This window comes from Phaethon lepturus, unplaced genomic scaffold, assembly GCF_000687285.1.
Source record: "Phaethon lepturus isolate BGI_N335 unplaced genomic scaffold, ASM68728v1 scaffold28, whole genome shotgun sequence".
NCBI classification, from domain to species: Eukaryota; Metazoa; Chordata; class Aves; order Phaethontiformes; family Phaethontidae; genus Phaethon; species Phaethon lepturus.
Genome location: NW_010556676.1, coordinates 47,469 through 57,201, shown reverse-complemented (window position 1 = coordinate 57,201; position 9,733 = coordinate 47,469). Strand labels below are relative to the sequence as shown.

At 44.3% G+C, this 9,733-nt stretch overlaps 1 protein-coding gene across 1 annotated transcript in view; it reads left to right on the top strand.

The window, feature by feature from the left end:
* Positions 1-1,189: 1,189 nt before the first annotated feature.
* The window catches only part of ZC3H7B (zinc finger CCCH-type containing 7B), a 39,529-nt gene continuing 30,985 nt past the window's right edge, over positions 1,190-9,733 (top strand). Inside the window, exons 1-5 of the mRNA XM_010292520.1 lie at positions 1,190-1,242; positions 3,151-3,184; positions 3,572-3,769; positions 4,650-4,808; positions 8,105-8,185. Coding sequence (XP_010290822.1) covers positions 1,190-1,242; positions 3,151-3,184; positions 3,572-3,769; positions 4,650-4,808; positions 8,105-8,185 — 525 coding nt within the window. The remainder of the gene's footprint in view (positions 1,243-3,150; positions 3,185-3,571; positions 3,770-4,649; positions 4,809-8,104; positions 8,186-9,733) is intronic.

Sequence of the window (9,733 nt, the reverse complement as noted above, 5' to 3'; positions counted from 1 at the left end):
TGATCCGAGGCTGGGAGGGCACAGTGTCTTTGGCTCCATCTCATCTCAGTGCTTCTGTGCTTGCTGCCTTTGTCCCCAGGTTATCATTCCTCAAATGCTGAGCATTGTTTGTGACTGCAGCTGGCCGATGGCAAGGCTGGGAAATTTGCTGTTGCCAGCAACTCTATTTTGCCACACAGTGCCATCCCTTCTCCCCTTCTTTCTTCTTTTCTTGTGTGGCAGACCTGTGTACCTTGGGGAGAAGTCAGGGAGGAGCTATTCCAAGATCTGCTCCCAAAACACAGGGATGAAGCTCATATATCTAATAGTAATGGTGTGTTTCAAACCCATTTTAGTTGAGAAGAAGGGCATTACTCCAAAATGGCTCCATCACACTCCTTACTTGTCTGCACTCACAGAGACCCAGACTGGATTTGGTCAAACCTGAGCAAGTTACTGTGCCCATTTGTGTCCCTGACTAGGTGGGGATAACTCTCTCTTGAGCCTTCTTCAGGCGCTGCCCACCTCATTTTAAAACACTGCAGGATGGGGCCCTGTCCTCTCTCCGAAGGAGCTTTCCCAAGTCTGCACGGCTCTTGCCTGCTGATTTTCAGCACAAAATTTCCATGGCTCAGCTTCATCACTGTTCTTTTATGTGGACCTTGGCAAGCAACACCATCTCCTTCCCTTGCATCTCGCTCTGTGATATGCCTCCAGAAACCTTACATAGATTACTTGTTTTATATGCCATGTGGTAAACCAGTTTAAATCTGTCCCTGATAAACAGTGGTCAGAATTCCTTATCATGGGATGTTCCCAGCACAAATTCCTGAAATGACTGCCAGTACAGGGGAAATGTTGATTTTACTTTTTTTTCCCCTTTCTTAGAAGGCAGTCAGGATTACAGTTGGTGCCTATTGCTTTATTTACTGGCAGGCTAAGTAGAGAGCTCAAATTGAAGTAATTCTTCTTTGCCCATGTATCCTGGTAGTGGCATGTGAGAAAAAGCAGATACTTGGTAGTGAGCTTCTTGCTGTCCTGTGTCTGCTGTGTGGATAAATCATGGAATTTGGTGTTCAGGGCATCTGGTCTGGAGCATTGTGTTAGTAGTAAATTTAGGCACACACAAAATACTGCTGCTTAATTGCCAGTGAGACCTATAATGACTCATTTAATGTTTTTTTTTTCTTCTTCCTCTGCAGCAACTATAATGGAGAGACAGAAGAGAAAACAAGAAATAGAGAAAGGACTTCAGTTCATTCAGTAAGTGGACAACCTCATTGTTTCCTGTGGCTTTGGAGGCGGTTGTCTTCATATCAAGGATTGGAGGAACTGAGTTCTTCCTATTCACCACTTTGGGGCTGCTGCGTGGCAAAGAGATATTGGTCCTGAGGATTTTCACTGTGGTTCTTCAGGGTGCTTTCTGTCCTGCCATCTATCTAAACTTAAAATTGTATAATTTTAATTTCCTTGGGTATTCCCCTCCACTGCAGTTCCAGGATGATCTTTAGAGTCAGCATAATGCAAATAATACTTGGACCTTCCACTTTATCTTCAGTGTGAAGATCTCAAATTGCTCCCTTGACAAGGTTATCTCAGCTTTCTTAGGAAGAGAGATAGTGTTTCTATTTTGTAGGTGGGGAAAGCAGTGTAAATGACTTGCCAGGTGTCCATATAACGCCCATAGCAGAAATAGATGACCTGGGCTCTTTTACAGTTGCTAACCTGGTAGGTGCCTCAGGTCACTCTTCTGTGAATATCATGTGGCCTTCTAAAGCTTCAGGTTGTTGCTCATCTGGCAGCTAAAAGTCCAAGTGCTTCCTTATGAACTACAGCAGTATTTTTTCCCTCCAGTGTTTGAGTTAGCAGAGGCCTCAGACTCAGGTCTGGATTCCATGGTGAGTAAGGAAGCAGCAAGATTGTAATCAGGTTGTTTTGGTTTTTTTAAGGTCTGCTTTGAGTCCTGCAGTTGTTATGGCTGAAATCTGTGCATCTACAATAGGAAAAAAAGACAAATCTTTCATGTTGCGTATTTATATCCTGTGGCATGGCAATGATATTTTTGCCCCAGGCTGAGACTAAATGGGACTGGTAACTCAATTTCAGAGAGGCAATTGTGAGGTTTATGTACTAGAAAGGAAATAATTTAGAAATATGGGATATTGTTCGTGCTTCTGGAGTGTATCTTAAACTCCAAACCAGGGTCAGTGTCATTTGTTGGCTTGTTTAGATGTCAAAGAGGGGTAGACCAATTTTTAAGGATCATGAATGTTTCTTACAAAGCCAAGGCATTTCCTGTAGTTAATTTTAAGGAGCAGATGATGATTAGATTAGGTGAAATCTAAAAAAAGTTAATTTTCTGACCAATAAGATCATGTATACGATGTTGTATTTCAAAGGTGAGGAGGGCCATGAAAGGTACTAAGGATTTCTCTAGAGCCTATTATTTTCTCCTTGAAGAGAAAAGATAAATACATGTGGACCAAAACTGGATGACCTGGGTGGTTTGATTTGAAAAACGGCACCTTTCGTCTAAGTCTCAGTGCTGTTGTGGGGTAGGTGTTATCCACATAAGCACTGCCAGTTTTGTGGCACAGCCTAGCAGCCTTGGCCAAGACAGCTGGAGTTAAATAGCCTCCTGAACCTGCATTTTCTCCTTTCCTTTTGTGGTGTAGCCCTAAAGGTGTGTGGCTAAGTTAACACAGAGGAAGGTGATTTATCACTGTTTGTCTTTGGTCGCACAGAGGATTTGAGGAGGTCTTGGAGTGCCAGTCTGGTGCCTTTTGTTAGAGCCAGATGTACTTAAAATACACTTATATTCTCCATGACAATCTCTTACGGGACTTTCTCAAAGATGTGGCGTTTTTTAGATGGCTGGCTGAAGGCACATTACAGAGGGTCGTCTATGCACAGAAAATAGCTGAGAATAAGATTACTCTAGTCTCAAATCCCTTTGGGAACTGACCATCTCTTGACACCTCTGTGGTCATCACTGAGCACAGTGCTCCCTAATTGTGTTCTCTTTGCCCCAGCTGCTTTTCAAGTGATAAATTGTTCAGCAACTCACTGAGAGCACCAACACAGGACCAGAAAGATGGCTTCTTCAACAGACAAAAGCCTGTGTTTGTATGGATGCCTGTTTCATGAGAATTTTCTCTTCTTTTTTTTCAGGTCCACATTACCCCTAAGCCAAGAAGATTATGAGGTAATGAAGAATTTGTTTTCTGAAGTTGGGAACTCTGGTTAGCAAGATTTGTTCTGTTGCACAGCCATTAGTTTACATACCAAAAGTGGAGAGTGTGGGATGGTCTGTCACAATATGTCTGTAACTTAAAGCTTTAAGGTTCTGGCAATGACAACTTTCTGGAAAAGGAGAAGACACTTGCGTATTCAAGAAAGGAGGAGATTTGACTGGATTATTCTCCTCTACCAAAAGACCAATGTTTTACGGGAGAGCGGGGAGGCAGGAGAATCTTAGCGGGCAGGAAGCTTGCTAAAACATGTGGAAAGGAATGGGAAATTAGGAAACCTCCCCTGTCTCTGAATATCCACTTCTCTCTTTGAGTCTACTTGTTCTCTCCCTGCTGCCCAGGCCTTTTTGCAGAAGCTGGTGAGAAACCTGTTTGCAGAGGGCAATGACTTGTTTCGAGAGAAGGATTTCAAGCTTTCGCTGGTACAGTATGTAGAAGGGCTGAATGTGGCTGATTATGCAGCCTCTGACGAGGTGACCATCCCAAAGGAACTCCTGTGCAAGCTGCATGTCAACCGAGCTGCCTGCTACTTTGCCATGGTGAGCGCCTTCCCAAGTCATCCCCAGGGGCTAGGGAGGACATCATGGTTGCAGTGCCATACGATTGGAAAAGATGTCAAGAGGGGTTTCAGTTGATTTTTTTCATCTCCTTTCCCCAAAACTGGAGGAGATGATGACACACAGAGAACTCTGATATCCCCCTGCTATCACACTGTGTCTTGCGAGACTGGAGGATGGATGTGAAGGAGAGGGGGCCAGGGCTAAGGTATTGAGAATGCAGTTCTGGTCCATGTTGGTGAGGAGTTAGACCAGTCTGGAGATTGGAAAGAGCCAGTGCTTTCCAGTGCCGACTGAGTATTTCTCTGGAATACTGTTTGAGTGTTGCTCTGAAGTCTCCTGCTTCCTCAAGTGAGGAAGACAATGAGAAGGCTTTGGGGTCTTGGTGGAACTTTCAGTACACACATGGAAAAGGGTTCTGCAATACTCAGGCTCTAAAAGGCTGCATGCTTCCATTTTCTGAAAGAATCTAACAGAGCTAACACAACCCCAGAGCAGGTCCATCTTGTTTGTAATGAAGCTGAGTCCCATGAAAAAAATTAGCAAGCAGTCACATAATTAAAGACTCTTAAATGTCACATGCCCAAGGTAGAGGGGGAGACAAGATAAGGTTGCTCAAGCAGTCTTAATTCTGGTGTTCATTGACTTTGAAGTGTTTTGAGTTTTGCAAGACTTAACAAAATGTTCTATTACTGTAGGTTTTGTGTGTTTGTACACTGGTCTTTGTATGAGGTAATATATGTATTTCCAACTGCCTTTTATATTCCTGTTTTCTGCTGAGAGAGAAAACATTTGCATTCACAGAGAAAGAAGGGTTAGTCTGCTGTGCCTCAGCTGACTCGAGGTGGTCTCTTTCATGCAGGGGTTGTATGAGAAGGCACTGGAAGACAGCGAGAAGGCTTTAAGTCTTGACAAGGAGAACATCCGAGCACTATTCCGGAAAGCCCGTTCCTTAAATGAGCTTGGAAGACACAAAGAAGCATATGAGTGCAATAGCCGATGCTTGCTGTCCCTCCCACATGTAAGTTTCTGACATACAACTCATCTTGATTCTGTGGCTCACCACCTTCCTCCTCTGTAAAACATGCCTAGTGTGAGGCCAGAGGATAGCAAAAGAGGAAGCTTGGCTGTTCCTGGGAACATGATTACGCCCAGAAATTCTGTCTCTCTGACTTGAAGATGATGTTTGACCTCACATGTTTCTTCAGCCCAAGTCACCTTCTACAAACAGTGCCAGCCAGAGACATCAGTTATTGACAGTGGTTTTGGTGGCCTATTTGTGAAGAGCAAAACCCTACCCTAACAAAACGTGAACTAAGGCCATGAGATTGTTTTAATTGTCTGGTTTTCTGTGTCTAATGGGAGTAACTAGGAGCATGGGACGAATGGGAGCTGGAGCACTGGAAATAAAACATGTATACTTTTCCTGATTTAGATACAGATGTCACATGTTTTACTTGCTGATTGCTAAGGCAAGCTGATAAAGCTTTTTATTTTTTGTTGAACATGCAAAGGTGTCCTTGACGTGATGTCATAGTTATTTTTATGTTTACAGGTGTGTAAATTCATATACTGTATATGCAGTATATTCTGCATATACTAGGCCCTAGATATTTTCCTGACAATGCTTTTGTTGAGTGTCCTTTTAGGCCAAATATTGAACAGAAAACCAGACTGTGATTAGGTAGATTCTAATGAGCAGTGTTTGTCTTTGCTAAATTTGGTTCTGATCCATCACAGTAATGCTATTACAAGAAAAATGCAGCTACTTTGGCAGAAGAAGTTAACTTTCCTTTATTATTAGTGTTACAGAATCTATCTTTGAAAGCCTTGTTAGCAGGTAGTTACTCCCTTTGTATAGCTTGTAAGTTCTAGTTTCTTTGACTTGGCAGAACTGGATGACCAAAACACATTAAAGGTATCATGTTAGGGGAGTTCTAAAGAACTGTTTTTTAAACAAACCCTTTTATAAATGAAACCATCTATGTGTTCATGTAAAGCCATATCTGGCTATATTTCACATTGCAGCTGAGCCACTTGAACTTATTTTTTAACCATATACTTATGTTTACATACCTTCCATTATTATCATTACAGTCATTGTGGTCTACAAGCACTTTACCAAACTTCTCTGTCAGGAAAGTTCAGCCTTACAAACTCCATATTGAGTGATCTGCATTCCCTATTCTAAACAATTCAGTCTTGTAAATTAACATACCCTATTGCCTTGTTACCTGATTAACAGAAATCATAAACCTTCTCTGCATCAAAGGCAAGTCATGCTGTCCATCATCTCACTCTTGTTTCCATTACACGAGCTGCTAAGCCTCTGAAGCACAGAGGTACTTCCAGCTTGCACTGCCGTAACAGCTGAGAACTTTGTGGTGGTCAAAGCAGAGCATGTATTAAAACTTCTGGTGATGAAGGATCTGCCACTCAGTTGACTCACCATCTAGCAGAGTTAACTTGTTTCTTGGTGTAGATACTCAGTGCTAATAGTTTGCAGAGGTTCCCAGCATGGTCAGGTTGATACTCCTCTGTGGTATGCTTTTTTTGGTGTGGTGTGGATTTTTTTAGGATGTTGGAGGAGAGCATATCGCATGCCTTTGAGCATCCCCTCATTTACATGGAGGTAGGAAGCACCCGAGGATGGCATTTGGCTGAGGGAAGGGAAAGCTAAAGGAAAATCTTAGGGGTGATAAAGAGCAAATAACACCCCACGACAAACCTTAGGCCTGCTGACAAAAAGGACAATAATTAACTATGTATTGTTGGGAAGGGAAGTGGAGGCAGTCTAGAGAGAAATACATTCTTGATCTTGTCCAGGAATCTGAGAAGACATCTCAGAGTTATGTTGGCATGTGGAGTTGGATAGGGTAAACCTGGTAGGTACGAGTATGAGATCAATGAAAAGAAATTACATCAGAGGTCTTTCTGGTCAGTTTTCCACAGGGAGCAAGAAAATGGCAGACTTCAGAAGACACCTAGGAGGGTGTTTGGAAAGGCAGAATCACTAGAGGCAAACAGAACAATGAAAACATGATCGGTGTTACAAAGATCTGAGAGGTGGAAGAGAGTGAGGAAGGAGCAGTGACAATGAGATTTGACCAAGAAGAGGTGTAAGATGGAGAAGAGGAAATGGACAAGATAGATTTTGTCTTCACTGAGTTCAGGGAAGGTGGTGACAAGACCAGTGTTGTGGGTGTGGGGGAGCAAGTACAGTCAAAAGGTGGCCCTCCAAATTAAAAGGAAAATTACTGATACTGTGGGCTGGAAGAACCAGACACTAGTGAGGGGTTGAAACGGAAAGGATGAACCTGCAGGGAGAAGGAGGTTGGAAAGACCAGCATGGCAAGTAGAGAGAAGACAGCAAGCTTCAAGGTTGGAGATGAGGAAGGAGATACTGGGACATTAAGGAGGGATATCACAATAGGTTGGGCAGATTTTTTTTTTCTTCTTTGAAGAAACCGTTGAAATACTCCAATATTTTTGCAAACAGAGAGAGGAAAGCAGAAGGAAGGAGTTGCTGGTGATAAATAAGTGAAGAAGGTTGTGGCAAGTTGTTAGTCCAGGCAGAACAGGAGAGGATGGAGCAGAGGAATGGAGCGTGGCCCAAAACTTTGTCTAAAGCCCATAACAGTGTGTGAGTGGGCCTGGGCAGTGACCAGGGAGGATGGTTAATGACATGCAGCAGGGAAAGCAGAAGGATCTGCTTGACTAAGCTGAGGCTGTTTAACCAGATCCAGAGACAGTGAAAATGCCTTGTAGCTACCAAGTTGGAAACTGAGACTTGGTTTCAGCTTTAAAAACAAACAAGCAAAACAGGCTAGTGAATACTGTCTGCATATCAGAACTGATTATTCGCTCTGTGGCTGGTGGAGAGGAAAACTATACATGCTGTGCGTGCAGGAAGGCATGCAGGCTCTTTCTTCCCAGATATGGGGACCTTGTGGAAGCTGTATCAGCCCCCAGCCAGCCTTGGCAGCTCCTTCGGCCATCTTGCCAGTGGAACTGATGAGCCCTGCTTTTGGAGAGTGGGTGCTTTCTTGGAAGCAGACACTTGATTCTGATTTCCTGCAGCATTGAAAGAGTCGGGGGTCCTGGTGCAACCTCAGTATCTCAGCAGGACTGAGTGACAAGAGCACTTAGGTCTCCATGGACTCCTCTAGGGCTGCTCTGGCAATTGTCCACCTGCTACTGTCTACAAGTGAGGCTTCTTGGCACAGCCTGGTGTGGATAACTGCATTCCTGTTTATTTCATTGTGTGTGCCGCAAAGGCAAAACTGAAAGTGTCCTGCCAATGTTTTTTTCCCCCAGGATGAAAGTGTCACGCAGCTGGGACAGGAGCTTGCCCAGAAGCTGGGACTGAGGGTTCGAAAAGCATACAAAAGACCTCAGGTATGACTTTATTTTTCTTAGAGCCTGTTCTTCAGCTCTTTCAGATTTACCTTTGCAGAAGTGGTAGGTGCTGCTCTGCAGCTATAGGTATCACAGTATAGATCACACTACCCTGTGATCCCTCTAGCAGGCCGCTGGGCTACCCTCCTTGTCCTGACCCTCTGACTCACTTTGCCGTGATCCATTTCTAACCCCATTGCTGCTCTGTGTCTACTGCCGGGATGTTTTTCCTGTGTCCCCAGCTAAGCTGGGCAGAGCTGGGCTGGGTGCTGCAGGAGAGGCCTCTGATGCAAGGGGAGCCTGTGTTTTTTGGGAGGAGAGGGACATGTGGCCTGATCCCAAAGGAGGTTTTGCATCACAGTCCTTTCCCTGTTATGGGATGAGAAGGGTGAGATCCTCTGCTGCCTTGGAGGCAGGGCTGGTTTTGTAGCGCAATGGATCATGAAAGGTTCCTGCCCCATATCTAGGCATACACCTTCTTTGTGGTGGGGGAGAGACCTGCGCCTTGGGAGAACAACAGGTACGCGTCGGGTCAGATGCTAGGAAAAAAGGCAGCAAAAAATGAGTTGTGGATGCAATTAATTGACGCCAGTGGCTGGATCCGTAACCTGGCTGTAGGAGGAAGTGCTGCCGTGAGGGAGTACTGTTGGTGTTGAAGTGTATACCCTGGGATGGAGCTAGAGGGCGTGAGGCCACTGCTAGCGCTCCGCTAAAGCTGCCTTGGTCACCTAAAATCCCAGGATGTGTTCTCAGGAGTAGGGACCATGAGCTAGTAGTCGGGGCTTACGTTTGCATTCTCATCCGCGGCCCCATGCGCAGCGGTGCGTTAAACAGCCAGCATGTTCCGTCTCCAGAGGGGCACCTTTGCAGTGTGCGGTGAAGCGACTGGTGGGCACCCAGTTTGCAGAGAGCTTTTTGGGGTAAATTTGGCTCTAGCGTCTTACTCCTCTCCCTGACGAACCTCACATATGATTGGCCTACCCCAAAAAAACCCTTGACATTGTAGCAGCTCTCAACACTCTGACATTATTCTTCCTCAAGGAAAGGGAAGTTCTACAGAGAAATACTTTTTGTAGTCACTGTGTTGGCCTTGCTACCTTTTTTCTGCTGTCATGTTACTCTGCTGTAATGGACTTAAACCACCTGTATGTTAGAAAAATAAACATTAACAACTCCAACATGCTTTTTATTATTTGAAACTTAGTGATCAGTATTTTGGTAACGCCTTGCTATCTCTTGTGTTGACTTCCAGCTTTCATTCCAGTGCTGTAATGCCTTCCTGAAGCAGTAATATCTTAATGAAAAGGCAAAAACTTGTGTTCCCGAGGGAAATTTTTTGCTTCCTTATTGTGTGTTGGATGTTGGGTTTCCAGAGCAAATATATGGTCCTTTCAGTGTTCAGAAAACTGTACTCTTGTGTCACAGTCGTATGCCTTTTGGGGTGGCTTTTACTTATGGACGGTGCCTGGAAGGAAACCGTATTGTAACCCAGCTTTGCCTAGTTTACAGGCATTCACGGGCTGGCTCTGTTCTAAGATCTCTCTCTTC